Consider the following 20,554-nt stretch of genomic DNA (forward strand, 5'->3'; position numbering starts at 1 on the left):
TAGTTGACATTCCTTATAATCATCCCCCAATCAGTGAAGTGAGTGTCGCACACTCACCATCAAATTGTCCAGTTTTATCACCCTGTTCACCATCAGCACCACTGGTTCCCACATGTCATTGCTTCATCCCATACGTGCACCACTGTGACTCATCCGGGCTAATGCCCTACTCCGCTCTTCGTGTGGCCCCCAGGGGGACAACAGGCCATCGAGGAAAGGCGGTTCAGCTCACCCCCATGGGGAAAATGGCAAGGCGGGGCCCGGCCCTGACCCAAGCGGCCAGCCCTTACCCAACCACTCTGTCTCTCTGCATAAGGCTCCGGGGAAAAGAAAGCAGAAAAAGATTAATATAGACGAAGCTGAAGGTAAAAACTGAACAACCTCCCTGTTTCTCTTGTTTCTCTGTGTTGCTGTGATCAGACTAACCCTTCAGCCTGCCTGCAGGACTGCACAAACACCCAATGCTTTAAAGCTAGCTAGCTACACCTAGCACAGTTCACTCTTTGCTTATACTAAACGTAGCTTTGACTTGTCTAAAAGATTAAAACATGCATGTTTCTGCAACAAAAACAAACCTTTTTTCAGATGCTCTGACTGTTTATTCTGTTGTGTGTGGACCTGTTCATGTAATTGTGTTTGTTTTTGGTGCATGCCGTGCTCTGCGTGCTGCAGAATTCTTCGACCTCATATCCAAAGCTCAGAGCAACCGAGCCGACGACCAGCGAGGCCTGCTAAACAAGAGTGACCTGCAGCTGCCGGACTTCCTGCGACTGTCACCAAACAACCCGACAGCTCCTCCTTCCTGCAACCCAGAGCCCCTGTGCTCCACCCCAAATTCCCGTAACACCAGCAACGCCGGCTTCCCCAGCAGCAGCAGCCAACGGGGTAACAAGGGAAACGGCAACCACAGGGGAATAATAGGCAGTGGCTTGCACCTACTGAGTGCCAGCCATCAGTCGCAGAGCTTGGACTCAGCTCTGTGTGCAGAGTATGGAGGAAGCAGGAAAGCCAGACCGCACCCTTCGTTTCCTGCTACCATATCCCCCATTCAGACAAACCGAACCACTGCGCAGGGTCTCCCGCCGGGCCCAGATAGCGGGGAATCTATACAAATGCTGGAGGAGGACACCCTGTCTGACCTTACTCTTGTGGGTGAGGCGGATATTAACAGCCCCAGCCTCAACTACATCACCCCCTCCTCCCTGTGCAGTAAACCCCTTCCCCGACCTCTACCCAAAGCACAGGACGGTCGGCCTAGCTCAGGTACCTTGCCGGTGTGAACTCTTTAAAATACTGAACATGCACCACTCCCTTCACCTGACTGCTAGTGGGCTTAGAGACCCACTAGAGTCAGCCTGAAGTTAACTCTGTGGTCACTGCTCACATGTGGCAGGAAATGCATCTAAATCTCCTCCTTTCTATTCTTTGAGCTGAGTTCTAAAATATTTTTATCCTATTGAGACACTTCACAGCAATTTAGGAGCTATTTTCCTAGATTGGTCTAGAAAAAAAAACACACTATAGGAAAAGGTTTAGGTTACAACCTAATACCATAATATAGGGATGAGATTTCATTCAGACAGAGAAATGTAATAAAGAAAGGTGTGCACTACTCTGCGGCCAGCAATCTAATGTAAATGTGTCAAAAGCAAGAAGAGAGGAAAAATGGATGCATTGAGCATGGACAAGTTGTGCCCCTGGAGTTTCCTTGTGTTGTGTGTGTATCTGTGTGGACTTTTCAACGGGCTTGCTGTGGATTTTCTTTTTGCTTTGAGACATAAGACTGAGGTTAAGCTTGGTTGCAAACTGGGCCAAATTCCCTCCTCCAGTCCCTAAATGTACAGAATCTTAATAATGCACTTTAGCCAATTGTAAACAAGACTATTATTTGTTTTGAATGTCATTTTTTCCTGTTAGTCTTTACACATTTACTTGTTATCTGTGTTTCATTCTACGTGTGATAAAACTGCCATATGTTTAGAAATAGGTAATGGAGATGCATCACTAAAGATATTGTTGCTGGTTTTCATTGCCAAGTTTCATTTTGAGAGTACTTACTTAAAATCAACATTGAAAGCATCTTTTTCTAGACCTCTTGAAATGAGCTATATTAGCAGAACACCATCTATGAGACAACGGTCACTGTAAAACAGGAATTTACCATCTTTAAAAACAAGAGATAAACTACTATGTTTAGCATTTTAAATGAGCGGTTAGCATGGCTAGCATTACTAAAACCACAGTATTTGTGTTTGTTTTTTACAAACTGCAGTTCTTCCAGTTAACTCTTCCTCTAAAATAACATGTATGATAAGATTAAATAGTAAAACAGAGCAGCTTTGCAGCTGTTTAGCCTTCCTGTTATCTTCTGAAAACTCCACCCTTTCTATTTTGAATTTACAGACATTTCTTGTCATGTCTTAGAAAACGGTTGCTTGTCAGATAGTTTCTTTCATCTATATGAGTATTTTAAGGCACCTCACTGGTAGTGACAATGTTTGACTCAGTAACAACTTCCACATTGAAGAGCATTATCACAGGATAATGTGTGGGTTTAATGTATTCGCTCATAGAAACAAGGCCAGATTTTTGATATTCAGACCAGCCATGATCTGAAATCTCTAATAATATACTAGTTTTAAAGCAAAGATAGGTTACACAACCTTAACATACATTCTTTTTGTAAAATTCATTCCCATCATTGTTCTCTTACCTCAGGCCTTTTCGACTGTGTTACAAGTGCTTATGCGTGTAATCCTGCTCCTTGATCAAGTGATCATAAATAATGTGCACTGACTGTAAAAATCAGCCCTTTATTATCATTATTCTATCATCTCTGTTTCAGATCCTGCAGGCTTCTATCTTGACACAGTTCTCATGAGTCTTTACTGTATGAATCCACTAATTTATGTATCATGTTGTTTTCATTGTTACCACCAGTTAAAAGTATTAATTTGTACATAGTTCCCCATCTGACTCCTGTAGTCGTTGTTAAGAGATATTTCAGCCATGCTGTCTAATTAGAAAATCATTTCAGCTGAGTTTACTCTGCTATCTGTAAATAGTTCAAATAAATGTTTTCCATGTTTTACTCTCTCTCTGTATCCTTGTAAGCAACCTCCCTTTCCTTTCTTAGTTTTCAGCAATAGCAACTTTGTTCAGACTTTTCCTTGCAGGTCCTGGAAGGCACTGTTCTCCGTCTGCAATGTTTGAATGACCAAGTACTTAATTCCTGTTGTCCTGACTGCACATCTAAAAGTACTAGTGAAATGGCCTGTAGTTTGTTTACTTAAAGCAACATTGTGTAAAGTTTAGCCAATAGGGGCACTAGACCTGTAACTTTCAGGTTTAACTCCCCTGAAAGCAACCACTGATCTCTATTATTCACTGGGTTGCTGATAAACCGAAAAACCTGGAGTCACCTGCCGCCATCTTAGTACTCCCAACTTTTACAGAGTCACACCGTAAAAATGCCTGTAATGTAATTAATATAACAATGTAATCAATACATGTATATTACATGTACATAATCAATTTAGCACTTTTGGCACATCAGATAGTGTGTGTGTAATATTCTTTACGTTAATTAATTGATACAGTATTATTATGCTCCATTTACATATTCATTTTGTTGTGATGGATTTGTATAATATCTTATATTACATAATTTATAGACTTCATACTGAATATGAAATGTGATGTGCCTGTTTTTGACCATAAATCACAGTATTCTACAGATTCTGTGAAACAGCACATATGTGTCAAAGTGATAACCTTATCTGTATTTTAAAAGTCTTAAGCCCACCTGAAAATGAGAACATCATCATCCGAGCAATCTAACTAGGGAGTACCAATATGGTGGCTGGTGACTTCTCAGCAACGTGTACTACCAACGGTCAGTCAGGTGAAATAGAGATTGGTGAAAGCAACCGGTAACACTGCACTATCATAAATGAAAACATTCTCCCTCCATGTTTGAACCTGATAGCAGACGACTTTCAGCAGATTGAGAGATCATTGAGTTACGGTACTTATAAAGACAAGGAACCATTTAACATTAAATGCTACATCAGATAAACAAAATATACATAATGAGTTAGCTGTTAAATCTGGTTAGAGGCCTAATGTTGAGCTTAGTAGGCTCAGACTGCTGCAAAGCAGCGCTCTGAGTCACATGACCCAATCAGTGATGGATCCCAACCTCTTAACTTACATAGGTTAGTTTTTTAAAAGGGCCACCAACAAATTTCCTTGATACTCACTAGGTGCTAATGCCGTGTAAAAACTAAAAACTAAATTAGACATTTACAAGTAAACAAGAGCTGTATATATAATTTCCATATGACTTTTTCTTCCCAGGGGTTAATTTCTCAGAGCAAACAGGTAAAATATAGTCAGATTCATTTTTAATTGCATGGAGAAGAGAGAAAGCTGCGATTTGTTCCCCTTCTATCAGGTACACAGCATCAAGAACCTTCCTCATTAAGGGCAGATATAACAACACAGTGGCTACCATGTAGACTTTCAGTTAATGGTGTCCACATTTCCTCAGATTTTTGTTTTTAAGTATTTGAATTATCAGGCCAAATCAGAAAATAAGCTTGTATCCTGCACTCAGAACAGAGAGATGTCTGAGGAAGAAGAGTTTATGTTTACATGCTATCCACAGCTGTGGCATACCATTTAGAAAAATGTTGGAAATCAAGAAAAAGGCACCAAAATGGACCTTTGGGAGAGATAAGTGGGTAGATGAAGCTCAAATACTGTGTTAACGTCTGTTGAGTATAATCAACCACACAAATGTAGTATTTGTATGTTTGTTGAGAGTAAACTCTCACCCGGAACAAAATATGTGTAAAAAATAAGTGATTTTCTCATAAATTTTCTATATGCTATTTTTTATTTATCATTTTTTGCATAGATCTTTTTAAATTTTACACTTTTTCCAAATCAGTTCATGTCTAATAATTGGATATTCAGCAGAATTAATGACTGGAAGCAACAGCAGATTTTCTGGAAGTCTTTTAAGAAACCTGGATTATTTTCAGGGAATTTAAAATAAATAATTAAAAAAAAGAGAGATTTTATTTAATTCCTGAGTTCCCACTGAACAGTGCTTTGAAAGTTATTCATATTCCCTTCCCCCCTTTTTTATATTGGAAGCATATACCGACAATGTAACCAATGTTAGTGGCAGTGCCATACTGTGGGAGTGCTTATTGTCAGCAGGGACATGGAGGGTTGGCAGAGTCGATGGAGCGAAAACTAGGCCATTCTGGAAAAACATGTTGGATGGAGCGAAACATCTGAGACTGGAACTGAAACCCAACCTTTGAGCAGAATAGGAGCCCTGAGCGTACAGCCAGAGCTGCATTAGAGTGAGCTGTTTGGATTTGAACCCCTTATTCCACATGAGCCAACAGTGCTAACCGCTGTTTTATCATGCATCCCCATAATCATTGCTTTGACTTACTAAAAAGATGTCATATGTGCTTGGGTTTTTTTCTCTGACCTTTTTCTTCATCACTTTACTGTTGTCCCTCTTTGATATTCCCCTCCTGTCTTTCTTGCCTCTTGTGTGTGTGTGTTTAGGACCAAGCTTTTGTTTTTAAGCTACAAAAGCTTTTCAGAGCTGGTTCATTAGCTATGCAGGGACTCTGCTCCATGTGCGGCTTGGCCAGCATCGTCATGCCTGACTGGTTGTCAGCCACAAACCTAAAGACTGTCTCCACTTCTCACACACTCAAGGTTACAGAAGGAGATCACTGCTTGCATAACACGACGTTCTGATTCTTCAGCTATACAGTTTGCGTAACTCATCATTGTATTTTTTCCCTTAAGGACCAGTGCCACAATCATTGTAATTTTGTTTTAACTAGTCCATAATTAGAAAGAAAAGAAAAAAACAAGCAAAAGAGAGATTTCTTGCCTCTTTTATGAAGTAAATCACACTCACGTCATGATTTCACCCTATATCAGATGAGCAATCTTGAGTCAACAAGTCATCTCTTGTATTTGTTCTAATCAGCAACTGAAGCAAGTGAGTCCAATCTGAAGAGTGAATTAACCTGTGCAGATTCAACTCAACCGGCTCAGTGGCTGGGCAGATGAAATACATGATAAAGAGATGATCCCACATCTCTGCCCTATAATGACTTCAGCATGGTTTCACACCACTTCTGCTGATTAGGCTCCTGTTTAGGAAGATCTCTGACAGTGAAAAAAACTGACAAAACACATTTTTATAACTTAGCTGAGACAGTAGATAATAAGAGAAAAATCGTAAGCACTGTGCAGATTAGGAGGTGATCAGTGAAAGTGGGTGTGATGGTTACTTTAGTAGGAGTGCCATGGCCAAGGCAGGTTCTTCCTGGAGAGGTGGGTAATCTCTGCTCTACCTAAAAGAATAATATCCATATATTTTACAGGACAGGGAGAGCATACATTACAGGGATTAGTCAGATATGCATCATTAAGCAAAAATAATACTTTGGACATGATTTTTAGGACTGAATAGCCTTATAACATAGTTAAAAGCTCTAAAGTGTTACTTTTGCATTATATAGGCCATTTAAAAGAGCTTTCAGTTATTCTTGAACTATTTCTACCACTTCTAAAATTAAAATACTCTTTATCTAAATTTTAAATCCAAATCTGATCTGTTTTTACACTCTTATCATGGATTTTAAAAAGCACATAAAGCTTTAAAATTCAGGAAAAAGTATGTTCTTGTCTGTGGTTTACTACTTAAGTTGAGATGAATATGATGGCAGCACAAACAAACGACACAATAAAAAAATTAGATTCCCCCTGTAGGAGGCTTCTGGCAGATTCTCAGTCAATTAATCCCAGTGGGAGAAGTGAATGTGGACACACTGTAATCTGTTTTATTCCACAGTATTTTACTGGATCTCTTTTCTGTCAGCCAGGTGTGTTTTTGCCAACAGAAAGAGGTCTGGATATTCACGTTGCTTCTGAAATAATAATTGATTACTTATATCTTCATCTTGTACTTATGCACATCTTCCCAATCCTGAAATTAACTCATTGGGACTCTAGAGGAGCACATTGTAAAATATCGGTACATTGATTTCTTAGAGTAGGATCTTTCAATTGGAACCAGAGAGTATTCTGACTCATCTAACATGCAAGAACTGAACTGTTACCATGGTGGCCTGCTCTGTGTTGCCTTGGACAGTAGCTGACACGCATCAAAGCAAAGCAACACCTCAGACTTTAACCTCTTTCACCCGACCAGGCAACACTGACCCTGAGAAGCCTCATTTCTGTAACAGCAACCAAATTATTACATATGCCAACAGTAATGTTTTTCATGCTCAGTTTGTGTTGTATGTTTGTTCTGTTTGTGACTTAAGAACCAACTAAAACTCAAAAAACATCTGCAGTAACATTCTGTTAATCATCAGTGATTCTCCAAATATTAATCTGTTATTTATTCTGTTGGTAATATTGATCTCTCTCTCCGATTGCCTTGACATAAAGGCTTCTACATCTTGTCATTTCTTTGTTTAAACACCTAAAAGTAAAGAAAATCTTTATTTGCACTGTGAAAACATTAGAACAGGGAACATAGGTTGTAACTTTGCAAAAATCTGGGCTCTAGAATCTTTCTAAAAGATGTTTCCGTTTTGTGATTTTTCTCATTTGTTTTTCTCTTTTAAGAGAAATGGTTTATATTTCAACTTTGCACATTGATAATTCTCAGATTTAAAGAGAAAAAAAAACATAATTAAACATGAACATTTAGCAAAAATACAAAGCAACAAATAAAGGAGGATTTACTAAGCTTCCCACTACCAGCCAGTAGATGGCAGCATTTTGTTCAAAACTAAATCCCAGGAATAATCTCAGCATCTGTCCCTTGATGTTGGAGCAAAGAACCAGTTTGGGAATATCTGTCAATTCCAATTAGCTTCTTACTTCCTTGATCGCTCTTCGTGTTGTAATTGTTTCTGAGTTGTTTTGCTTCCTATAGTTACAGGCACATTGGGGAGATAATTACAGCCGTGTTGCTCTTAAAAGTCTCATAAAATGTCTGTTAAACGTTTGATGTGCTTTTCTCTGTTCCTCTGTGATGCTTGCTAGTGTTTGCAGTGCCAGTGAGTGCAGCCTTCATTACATTTTTGTTTGCGCCTAAATCAGCCTGTTCCTTCCCAGGTAAAGACAGATCTGGGTGGAGAGGCAGGGATAAAGGTGGAGGAGTTGGTTTGAAAACACCAAGCAGACGGACAGCATCTTCCAACCCCATCCTTTCCTCTCCACCTTCTCCTCCTCCTCCACGCCCTGCTCCTCGCTCTCGTCGCAAATCCAAGTCCCCCTCATCACGTTCTAATCATGCAGGCCCAAGACCGGCCTTGGAAGTGGACAAAATAGGAGGAACGTTCAACCCAGAGGATTTCAGGAAGCCTCGCAGAGAGTCCAGAGACCCGCAGGCACGCCACCGTTCAGAGCTGGATAGGAAGTGGGAGGGTGTTGCCTTGGAGCTGCAGTCTCGTGGAAGCAGGATGAGGTCGGCGGTGTACCAGACCTCAGACCTTCCCTCCATGGTGAAAGCCAAGAAGCAGCAGGACCAGGGTTACAGGAGAGGGCAGATAGACCGCAGTAAACTGAAAGCAACTTTTGTTTGAGGCGCCTGATGATGGGGGTGACTCACAGAGTGTCTGTGACTCTGTGACACTGATGGGCTGACTCATTGACAGCTGATATATTGCCTTGATTTAAAGCTGGAGCAAAGAGCTCAGAAACGACAGCTGTGCAGCTGGTTGCAGACACCCCACTAAGAGCTGCAATTAACAGGAGGCAGGATGAGATTGATCGAAAACTTTGTCCCAGTTCCATGTATGATAACACCTACTGCTCAACCATGGAAATTAATATTAACCACTATACTTAATAACTGTGAAGCGCCTTTCCCTAAAAAAATTTTTCTCTTTACTTTCTGGAAAGAACACAACAGACTACAGACTATAATGTTAATTTGTCTTGACATTTCAAAGAATTGATTTTCATGTTGGGTCTTCCTAAAAAGCTTTGAGTTAAAAGTTTCAAACCCTGAAGCAACAGATCTTTATTTTCTTCCAATATTATTTAATCCTAAAGTTAGACATTCTAATAGGGTCTTTTTAAAAATAAATCTCTAATTTTGTAGACGCATACATATGAGGCTCTCCTATTACACGCATAATGCCTCTTAATCTGTTACAGTTTATATGAGCTTTAGTTTCTAAAATATCTCTATTCTATTCATAATGTCTGCCATATTGTTTGTTCTCACTGTAAGCTAATCAGGCCATTAAACGTGTTGGTCTTTTTTAAGTTATTCTACAAGAAATTATGTTTATTTGCTAATTGATTAGAATGTTTATTATCTTTTCAAATCAACAACTCTAATTAAATTTAGAATGAAAAAATGTATGATCCAGATGGTAAAAAGAGGATGGATCCGATTTTAACTTGGTCACAAAGAGACAGCAAATAATAATAATTATGAAAAATATATATCTTAAAAGTTTGGTGCGACTGATGTTTATTTCACAACTTAATAAAATAAAATTGTCTCATTAATGGTTTTATTCTTATTTTAAATTCAAAAGCAACAAATACACAATTAAGTTAGCAAGTTTAGCTTCATCTAACCTTTATTGGTGTTATTTGGTCTACAGTAACATTAATTTTTGCCCGATATTAAAAATATAGTTAACTTTATTTATTTGTAGAGATAAAGGGATAAATGGGAGTTTAACATTCAAAAGAGCTAGCAATCTAGCTAAAAGCTATTCAATTCAATTCAAATATACTTTATTGATTCCTATGGAAAATCGATTCATGAAATATAAACATATGGATCATTAATAGTGAATAACATTGAAGCTAACTGAAGGTAATATGCTATTTCCAGTCGTCCAAATATGGTCGTTCAAAAATGTGTTGTCTGTTCATTTTGTTCATTTATTCAAATCCTCTCATATAAAATGCTTCACACTGTAAAATACCCTGATTCCTATTCAGCAGAATAGCATTTAATTAAAGTGCAGTTCGTAATAGTAAAGTTTGTTTTTAATTTTTTTAAAACTTTTTTTTCTATGATATTTTGTCACAATATTTATTTGCAAATAACATGAACAGATCATGCATCTGGAATGCAGATGCTTTTTGGACATGTTTAATTCAACATAAAAAAAAATAAAGGGATTTTGTAAAGCAAAGCAATAACTGTTAAATAGATTAATTGAAATTGTAATGTTATTATTTATGTTTTACATCATATTTTCTAGTTTTAAAACAACTGTAACAACTAGTTTGTAGTTTTAACATATAAACAGTAATATATATTATATGATTCTCTTTTATTGATCAGACCAATGCTTTTATAACAATCTAATATAGAATTGGAATTAATTAAGGGCAGACGGGGTGATGAAATGAACTAACTAAGCTTGTCTTTTAACATATTTGTAGAGGTTGTATTTGGACAGAACCTGTTGGCAAGAAAAGAAAAAATGTGCAGTTTTTTTCTTACTTACAGGTTAAATTATGACCATGGGCCGTCTGACTTAAATACAAAAAGAAACAGACTATGTCCAGTGTTTTTACAGATGAACCTGGAGAACCTTTGATGAAATGGCTTAATGCAGTGATTATTCAGAAGTTAAGGTAAGAAACAATTTTAACCATAAAACACTCTTTTAAAAGAAAATTTTTCACAGGAAACATCAAATGTATCCATCTTCTTATATCTGAATTAAAGGACAGGCGATAAGTGGTAAAAATAACAAAAAGATCATACATAGACTATATGTAAGGACTCATAAAAGAGGACCCAGAGTTCAGGTAAGGCAGAAACTGGAATAACTTAAAAACTATTTATGTCTGCGGTAGCAGCGGCTAGGGCGTCTAAGGCAGGAACGTCTGTAGGAGGAAAACACAGGTTAGTGACCACGATAAACTGATGGAGGATGATTATTAACATGTAAGTCACTAACCTGGTTTTATAGTTCAGTCTGTGCCCAGAGAGCGAGGTTGATTCCAGCCGGTCGGCTGACAAGACGCAGCCAGAGAGTTCCAAAGGCGGAAGCCTAGAAGGCTGCAGAACTGGCAGGAGGTCAGACTCAAACAGACAAAGGAAGGCAAGTTAATCCAGGTCAAAGTCAGAAGGCAGATCCAGGTTCAGTCCACAAGAAGAATCCGGCAGATGTCAGAAGACAGGTCAGGCAAACAGATCAGACAGGGGCAGGCATGCTCAAAGGTCTGAATACAAAACGGGTCAGGATCAGACAATCAGAACCCAGCAAGTTACGCCAGAAAAACTCATCAAAAGGCTCAAGAATAATCTGGCACTGGTGGCTGGGAGCAAGGAAGTTTAAGTAAAAGCAGGAGCAGGTGGATCAGAAGAGCAGTGATGAGAAACAGGGCAGAGCTAGACAGGTGAACGAAATGAGCAATCAAGCCAGCCATCAGTGCCAAAATCATTATAACTTTACCACTTGATTCAACATAATGTAAAAATGAATGGTTATGCTGTTTTAATAAAACATTTTACTGTTCAGTAAATATATTTATTTGTCTGTCTATACGTCTCCTGCCAGTTTTAGCAAGTTAACATTTATTCACACAGACAGATCTGAGCCTCAGCAGATCAGTACTAGGCTACACAAATCCCTGTCTTACAACCGGCTGAGAAAAAGCAACAGGAGTTAAGTGAAAGGTGTGCAAGTTATGCGCTTTTAATCAAATTAGCTACATTGCAGACAATAAGCACTTTAAGTGGATTGACAACTGTACCAAGTTGGCAGTGGGCTGTTGACTCTCCCTGCCCCGGGGTCTTAATGAGAGGGAGGGAAAGTGTCTGCTGTCTGGACCCTGGGCTGGAAGGCTATTTTGAAAAGTAGCCCCCTCTTTTTCTCACTCTCTCTTGGACAGAAACACACATGCACACACAGCTGCTCGAAACCATGGTAGAAGATGACGGATACAGTTGTCGCAGAGGGTCAAGTCAAGTTTAGAGATGGAAAAAAGGTTAATTCTTCAAGTTTTCATACGTTTTTTTTTTTTGCTTTGAAATGTCTTCTTCCCCCTCAGCCCACAAGAGGATAAAACGTATTGATTTATTGTTTCTGAACAAACTTCTCCACAGTGGAAGACTCGATGGGTTGTTCTTCAGAAGCCCTCCCCAGTCGCAGGTAGGAGTTAACAGTTGATGTCAATGCAGCAGAATCCACGCATTTTCACACAAACGCAGATCTTTTCATCTGCTTCATCACCCAGCACTGATCTGTTCAAATTTTCTGCAGTTAAATTAAGCACAGCATGCCAATTGATCCCATGATGCATGCCTCGGGATTCAACACATGAGGATGTTGTTCAAGCTAAACTAAAAAACAAACTGATTGGTTTCCATTTTGATTTCAGTCCTTCCAGTTTCATACACTGTTTGTGTTTCTCCGGAATGAACTCAGATTGTTTTTGAAAAATTTTTGATCACGTAATTTGATAAAAAATCATAAGCGTGGCTAAAGTGTGAAAGCCAGGTAGGACATTCTTGTAATTGCTTTCTTTTGAGTAGAAAATAATTTGGTATGTTATAAGGACTGTCTGAAAATCGTTCAGCACAGATAGAAATGTAGCCCTGCATGTGTCCTTGAAGAAACTGGCAAGAGTGGTGGGAAAAACCTGAGCTCCTCTCCACTGCTCTCAGTGTGCATTACGCCATGTGAGCATACTTCTAGCTCAACTTTTATTTTCAGCTGTGCAAGTGGATCAGTTCTGTAGTTTGGGTTTTTTTTCACAACACATCGGTAGACAGGCATGGGCGGCTTTTAGCAAACCAAATGATCGCATTTCATCAGAAAAATCTGTGGCCTTTTTAAGTTTGTTTCTTTATGTTTCCCTTAGACTGCTTGACTTTACTTGTGTGTAAAGAGAAGAAGAAAGGGAAAAGCAACGGACACAAGGAGAGGCTCAATGTAACACTGGAGGTATGTTCAGCATCAGGTCAAAGCTGTATTCCATCTGATCTCTGGCTGAAGATTTCCTTTGTTTTTTCATTTCATTGCAAAAACACTAGAGCTTATTATTCATATTTAAGATACCCTAAAGATGTTTATCACAAGGTAGGGAAGGAGGAATAAAGTGCTAGATTATCTTTTATCCAAATAATAAAGCTGACAATAGTTTGAAGGATCCTATGTCACATTTAAATGCTCCTCAGTGTTTTATCTGAATGAGGAACAAGATTTCTAATGATTTTAAAGATGGAAACATAAGAAGTGTGGCATGCACCTGTTTACAGTTCCTCTAGGTCAATTTCTTACAGAGCCAGATTTGCAGTTTCACATCTGGAGTGTTTCATCTTGTTTTAAACATCTATTTGCACAAAAACAAAACAGCCTTGTCATGATAGATCCTTTCAGATTTGATAGAGAGCTTCTGTGAACATACATTTAAAACCTGAACACAGTAAATCAGTTGTATTTAGGCCCTGACTTTGACTAGGACATTCTACCCCCTGAGTATATATATATATATATATATATAAACTACTCAATATTGCTGTGGCTGTTTGTTAAGGTAAACCTTCACCCAGTTTTTAACACTCTAACAGATTGTCTTCCAGTGTTGGGCTGAATTCAAACAGCTCCCCTGACCCTGCGTAAGAAAAGCACAAAGCCTAGCATAGGAAGGATTTCCTTTGTCAGTTTCCAAAAAAAATAATTTGGATAACATTTTTAATGTAGGTCGGAGGGTTAAAACTTGACTTCCTGAGCATCTTCTTCCACATATTTGGATTGTTCCTTCAGGGCTTATGACAAAGCTAAAAACAAATTTCTTCTGGGTTTTATTTAATAGCATCATTCTCTTTGCTCCACCATGAAGGGTAGATTTATGTAGTGTATAACAGCTGGTTTTCATGTCTCGGATGTCCTGGCTGAGTGTGGATTCCAGAGTTATCAAAGGCCTCTTGGCTGATTATCTGATTAATGCTTTCCTAAACAATCAGCTTACTGTCTTTTTACATTGGCTGTTATTTAAGGGTTATGCAAGATGCTGGGTGAGAGAAAATATTCAGAAAAACATATAATATCCATATCTGTCAGGGTTCTGCCCTTTGTTAAGGTTTATTTTGAAGATGTTTTCTGGCAGTGTTGTGTTTTTGTGTTACTCTCTGTTGCCCCCTTGTGCCAGCTTCCTTTCCCCTTGGCTTCCTTCTAGTTACTTCTATCCACACCTGCTCCAGATCAGCTCATTAGCCCATTCTCTGTTCTGTTCCACATATATACACCACCTCTGCACTTCCTCATTGCTGGTTTCTTGTTGCTTTGTTGTGACTTGGCTCATTGTGTGTGTTTCTCCCGGGCATCTCCTGGTTTTTTGCTTTTCTGTATTTTGATTTTGGATTTTTGCCTCTGCTGCCTCATCTGTGAAATTTGGTCCTCAAAAACCTCTACCAAACCTTGACAATATCTTGTTAGAAACGTAGCTGTTTGAGGACATCAGGTGAATAATTGATCATGATTTCAAACATATCACCACCAAAGCAAAACACACACAACTCCAAGGATGATGTGGTCAACCTGCTCTGAATCTTTTGTGTCATTCACTTCTGCTTTCAGGGGATTTGTGGTGTAGAGCCAGGGCCTGGGTACGATGGTGTACCCTACACTCTGTCCATCCTCTGCCAGGCAAGAACACTCATCCTGGGCTTTAGAAACAGAGACGCAATGCTGGCCTGGGATGCCAGGATCCGCTACAGCTTAGGCGAAGGTCAGTGGCTCAGCCTCATGTTCATAACACAGTCCCAATGTTATTCCAAGACATGAAGAATCTGTCTGTCTATCTGTCTGTCTGTGAGACTAAAAGGTTTGACACCATTGGGATTATTCTTTAATATTCATGAACATGTTTGTGAAACTCATCAATACTTAGCTCTTTAAATATGGCAATTTCCATTCAATAAATGTAGATAGTTTTTCCTACCCATAGTATCATGTTATAAGATATAAATTATAATGTTATATTTAATCCTCCTCAGGAGTCAAATTATTTGAAGCTGAAATCCCCTTTTGTTTTGATAATAGTAATCATCTTCACTGTGTAAGTCACAGTGTCAGGGAAATAGAATGGGGACATGTGGCGTGACCTAAATAGATATAATAGTTTATATAGATACTAGATAATAAAGAGGGCCAGGATGACAAAAGGGAAAACATCTTCAGTCGTAACTGGAAGAGCAGCAGGCTGCTTAAAGCAAAACTGGACTTTTAGCATAATGACACACCCTATCAGATAGACAAACACGCTGTGACAGATATGTTAACAGATGTCACTATAACAAACTGCTAAATTAGTAGTTTTTGGCTCATATTGATTATTTTTTATGCCAGGGAAAACCTCTGACAAATGTTTATTTCGTTTGCCTAAATTAGATAAAATTATCAAAGTTTAAGACCTGTTTAAGGACAATATACAGTAAAAATAAGTGTTACTGGTATAAAGAGTGGTTGCAATGAATGAAGCAATTCAAAAAAGGAAAGTAAATAAACAGTACCAACAATATTAGTTCCTTGATGAATCTAAACACAAAGTAAAAATTTCTTTATGAGACATAGGTAAGCATTAATTAGGTTTATCTCTACATCAACTATGTCAATAAAGGGGGTTGCTCTCAGAATAGGGTATTTTTATGACAAATGCACGGTGGGGGAAGTATTAGCAATGTAAACAGTGTAACCTTGGTATAAAGTTGATCTCTAGCATGATAATGATCACTTATGTGGTGACATAGGAGACCCATATTATGGATTTTCAGGAGGAAACCTGCCTTTATTCTTAAACAAAAAGGAGAAAAATGTTCCTGGAACCAATGTATGACATCGTCTGTTTTCATCTCCATCTGAGGTTTTATGTAGGTGCTTTTCTTAAAGGTTAATGACTCATTAGTTACCCAAAGCCTTTTGTGACTTGATGAGAAGGTGAAACTCTTAGGGTTTTTTTTATTTTTATTTTTTATTATTATTTTAAATTCCTTCTGGTCTCCTCAGTCCACAGATTCCTTGTCAGTGTGGAACCAGGCACCCAGCTGGATAGTGGTCCTGCCAACCTTCATCTTTGCAACAACCAGTTGGTCCTCAGCAGAGGCCTGCCTCCGGTTGTTATCGGTTACTGGCTGCTTTCGGCGCTGCGTCGTTATGGAGCTGTACCAAATGGCTTTGTGTTTGAAGGAGGGACACGCTGTGGAATCTGTAAGTGAACACTAACTGGGAAGCTTTCACTACTAACCTTTAACGGTGGCTAATAGTACAGAAGGAGGAGAGTTAGAGCAACTGGATTTAAAGTCTGATGAAAATACGGGTAAACTAAAACTTGCAAACTTCTGTTTCTAAGAACATCAGTAAAGATCGTCATGCAGGCTTGGTTTATGTTAACCAAGATAAGGAATTCAGTTGATTACTTACACCTTGCTTGACATAGCCACACCTGTGGAGCCTGGTTGGGTGTTGGTGGACAAATGAAGCTGGGACACACTCCTCATGCTAGGTCAAGCCTGCCCTCAGTCCTGCAATATCTAAGTTCAGCTTTTGTAAAATAGGCTTCTGATTTCAGATTACTGGGCTGTTGTGAAACCAACAGCATGTCATTTTATTTTATTACTAGTTTTGGACTTGAAACCTCAGCCTAACCATTAAATTACCTCTGTCACCTGTTTCTAATGATACTACATCCATGTTTGAAAAACAGGACTTATGATAGAGTGATTGTGCTGATTTATCTCTTATTTCAAAGATAGTTTCAGTCAGTACTATCCTTTAGATGTTTTTGGGAAAACCACACCAACTGTCAAATTAAAGAGGGACTTTGAGTAAAAGAAAAAACAAAACAAAGTATTTTCTTTACATTGTTAAGAAGTAAAACCTAAGAACAAGAGTCCTGTTCATTGTTGGAATACAATTTTTGTTATGTTGACAAATGAAAGCCCATTTAATATCTGTTTAGCTCTCATAGAACTGTCATACCAGCACCAATAAACTGTTATTTATTGCAGCCCTTTTTATAGTTGTATATTTCAGGAGTGTCTTTGTGTGTCTACCAAAGCCTGCGGTGATTGTCGTTTTTGCCAGGGTTCAGGAATCTCCTGAATGTCAAACTGATGGTGGGCATGAATGTGAAGAATGTCAAACAGCTTCATATATTTAGAGAAGGGACTGGAGCATGGCTGAAATGTCAAATTAAGGAGAAACTTAAGTTACTAACAGCTGCCAACCCTACTTTCTTTGGTCCCTTGACAGAATAGGACTATTCTTCTCGCTGTAAGATGAATCTAGAGATTTAGAAACTCTTTTCACTTTTGCCATGCCAGTCTTTTCCAGCGGGTGAGTTCAGGTGTGAGAGGACACGAGAATAACCATGATGTTTTCAGGCTTGGGTTACAATGTTCTCATGAGAGACAACTATAAATATCAGAGCTGGACCTTCAGCCAATCACAAACAGCCTTTTGGCTCCGTAAACAACCGCAGAGTCCTTCTTCATTTCATCAGAATATTCCCCAGCAGAGATTGGGGGGAGAGGGCAGACAGACCTCCTCTCAGCGTGGCGGCAGAAGCCAAAGTGAAAGAATCAGAAAGGTTTAGTTGGAATTTAAACGTGACATTCCTTGCATGACTTTTAGGCTGAGTGTTAGTTGAAATGTTTATTTGCATATCTGGAGTCATGATGTCACATTCCAAATGTAATAAATTGCTTAAGAAAGGAAAGTTAAATGCTTAACAAGATGTGGACATGACTTAATCTTTTGCATTTCTCAAATTAATAAAAAAGTATGCTGTTAACATAGCACCAACACACAACAATTGCATTAAGCCTAAAAGCAGTAGCAGAGAAATTACTTCACCCAACTCAATCTAAAGTCATGTTTATATCTCTCTTTTCTTAAATATTTAATAAAATAGTTTGCTGATAAGTTTTTCTCTTTGTTTTTACACCAATTAGTCTAAAAACTGAGAAATAAACTGGCTCAGTAATTCCTTATTATACGTTTTATTTCACAGCTGTTTAATCTCCTTTGAGACCTCATTTGCTCCAACAAACCAGTTGGTAAATCTGTCATTGCTGTACTTTGCATTTGCAGCTGGTCCCTTCTTTTTTATTTTTTTTATGCTAAATAAAACCAACAGCAGCTCCCCTTTATGTTGTAGTTTCTTTATGCAGATAAAGATGATGCCAATGATACATCGATATCACTTTTATTGCTATGGAGACATGCAAACACATACATACACAGCGAGTCATCCCATCCTTTGTGACAGCTGGGTGCTCTACTGTACACTGGATGGCAAACACTTCAGTTCAGGGTTGCTCTGTAAACTGTATCTAATATTTCCTTCTGGGTGTGTTGGCACATCCAAATACTCTTTAGAGATACAGTATCTATACAATCGTTAAAATCAAGTCATGATACATATTTATTGGCATTTATTGGGCTCTAGCCTGAAACATTCAATTGAAAAGCTATTTAAAAAAAAAAAAAAATTGAATTCATCTTCCTGTCTCCCTGAGTTCACACCAGCTGCCATTAATTCAGATAAACCTAAAATACAATCCAAATCCTACTGTAGCAGTTTCCTGCCAAAATTGTACATTTTCCTGGTTCAGCTAAAGCCTGAATCACCTAAATACGTGACAAACAGAATCTGAGATAACAGTCAGAAGATTAAGAAAGTTTCACAGCATCAGTCTCTCTGAATCACCCTGAGTAATCAGTAGATTTTTTTCCAACCAGGTTTCCTTGTATAGGTGCTACTCTGCCTCTCACCCAACAACTGCTAAAGATTGACATCAGCCTTTAACACCCATGCAAAGAAAAAAATTGTTTACACAATGCAGGGGTGTATGCCATAAAACAGAAAAACTGATTTCACCAAATGAAAACCATGTTTGTATAGCACTCATTCACAATAGGTACAGCAAAGCTTAATTATTTGTAGGCCTATTGCACATGTTAGTAATCGGGCGTTTTAAAGTGCTGCACATAAACAGAATATAGAAAAACAAAACACAGGAAAGTAAATTGCAGTGGCATAATGAAGGCAGTAAAAATTTAAATGGACTACAAAGTTAAACTAATGTCTCAGTTAACACTTTACATAAAACGTTCAGTGTAGGGTTTCAGCACTTTAAAAAAAACAACAAAAAGTTATAAGAAAATGGATTTGACTCCTTTGTATGGATCCATACCAACAGAACTAAAGCTTCTAATCTAAACTAAATCAGATGGAGATCATAGCAAAATTACTCATAAAACCATAGGGGTCACAGTTTGAGATATAAGGATAGATATGCTACTTTATTAATTTTACATTCCGTTGCTTAGTTTAGTAGCTTATTTGCATGTATATATCACATCAAAAACAGAACATCCATGTACCGTTCCTCCATCCGGCTCACAGGGACTGATATCTACAGTATCTCCAGCAGTCTATGGGTGAAGGGTAAAGTACATCCTGGAAAGGTCAACAGTCCATTGCAGCACAATGCACAAACTCCTGAGGTCAATTTAGAGACACCATTCATCCTAGCAGTCATGTTTTTTTATGACTGTGGGAGGAAGCCTGGGAGGAAGCCGGGGTATCCAGAAAGGACCCATGCATGCATGTAAAGCACAGGCCAGAGAAAGCTCTCGACAATTCCACAAAATTCAGCAATACCGGACAATACTATTAGCCTGGAGGGCTCACGCTATGCTGTACCAACAGAAAGAAAGAACCCAGCAGTAACAGTCGCGGTGGTGGGCACTGTGTTTACATCAACAACAGCTGGTGTAAAAATGCTAGATCGGTCGCCAGCTTCTGCTCTCCAGATATTGAGTTTCTGACTGTTAACTGGAGACCTTTCTATCTGCACAGAGAGTTCAGTGTGGTTAGCTTTACTGCTGTTTATGTGCCCCCCAGTGCTAACACTAAAGAGGCCATGAGGACTCTATACCAGGCTATCTCTGAGCTCCAATCTGCACACTCAGAGGGCATTTTCATAATTGCTGGGGATTTTAACCTGGCTTACTTGAAGGCTGTGCTCCCTCATTTCTACCAACATGTGGACTTTGTAAATCTGCCTTCGCAAGGCAAACGGGCGATCACAGTCTACAACACCCCTCCCCCTGGTAGATGCAGCAAATGCTGACTTCCTGAATGAACTAAACCTCCTCAGAAGATTTGAGGCATTAAACAGCACTCCAGCAGTGAAAGCTGTACCAAACCAGGGGGAGGAGGTTCTCAACCTTGACGTAGCTGAAGTGAGGAAAACTCTGAGGAGAGTCAACCCAAGAAAGGCCCCTGGCCCAGATAACATACCTGGGCGGGTGTACAAGGAGCATGTAGATAAGCTGGCTGGTGTCCTCACAGACATTATTATCACCTCGGTGGACCAATCAGGTCACCTCACTAAGTGATTCCTGGCCTGTCGCACTGACTCCTATCATGATGAAGTGCTTTGAAAGGCTGGTTAAAGAACACATCATCTCCAGTCTCCCCCCAACATTCGACC

At 38.9% G+C, this 20,554-nt stretch overlaps 2 protein-coding genes across 5 annotated transcripts in view; both read left to right on the forward strand.

Annotated features, from left to right (window-relative positions):
• rgs12 (regulator of G-protein signaling 12) overlaps positions 1–2,427 on the forward strand; it is a 74,251-nt gene extending 71,824 nt beyond the window's left edge. For 2 of the 4 annotated variants that reach the window (XM_015389020.1, XM_015389021.1), the window contains exons 18-19: positions 194–365; positions 673–2,427. In XM_015389020.1, coding sequence (XP_015244506.1) covers positions 194–365; positions 673–1,280 — 780 coding nt within the window. In that variant the 3' untranslated portion in view covers positions 1,281–2,427. The remainder of the gene's footprint in view (positions 1–193; positions 366–672) is intronic. The other 2 variants (XM_015389022.1, XM_015389023.1) reach the window with 1 other exon arrangement.
• Positions 2,428–11,877: 9,450 nt separating this feature from the next.
• Positions 11,878–20,554, forward strand: part of LOC107093766 (protein Dok-7-like) — a 27,056-nt gene continuing 18,379 nt past the window's right edge. Inside the window, exons 1-5 of the mRNA XM_015389028.1 lie at positions 11,878–12,036; positions 12,155–12,200; positions 12,913–12,995; positions 14,631–14,781; positions 16,059–16,259. Coding sequence (XP_015244514.1) covers positions 11,983–12,036; positions 12,155–12,200; positions 12,913–12,995; positions 14,631–14,781; positions 16,059–16,259 — 535 coding nt within the window. The 5' untranslated portion in view covers positions 11,878–11,982. The remainder of the gene's footprint in view (positions 12,037–12,154; positions 12,201–12,912; positions 12,996–14,630; positions 14,782–16,058; positions 16,260–20,554) is intronic.

Source organism: Cyprinodon variegatus, unplaced genomic scaffold, assembly GCF_000732505.1.
Source record: "Cyprinodon variegatus isolate N-32 unplaced genomic scaffold, C_variegatus-1.0 Scaffold445, whole genome shotgun sequence".
Lineage (NCBI taxonomy): Eukaryota > Metazoa > Chordata > Actinopteri > Cyprinodontiformes > Cyprinodontidae > Cyprinodon > Cyprinodon variegatus.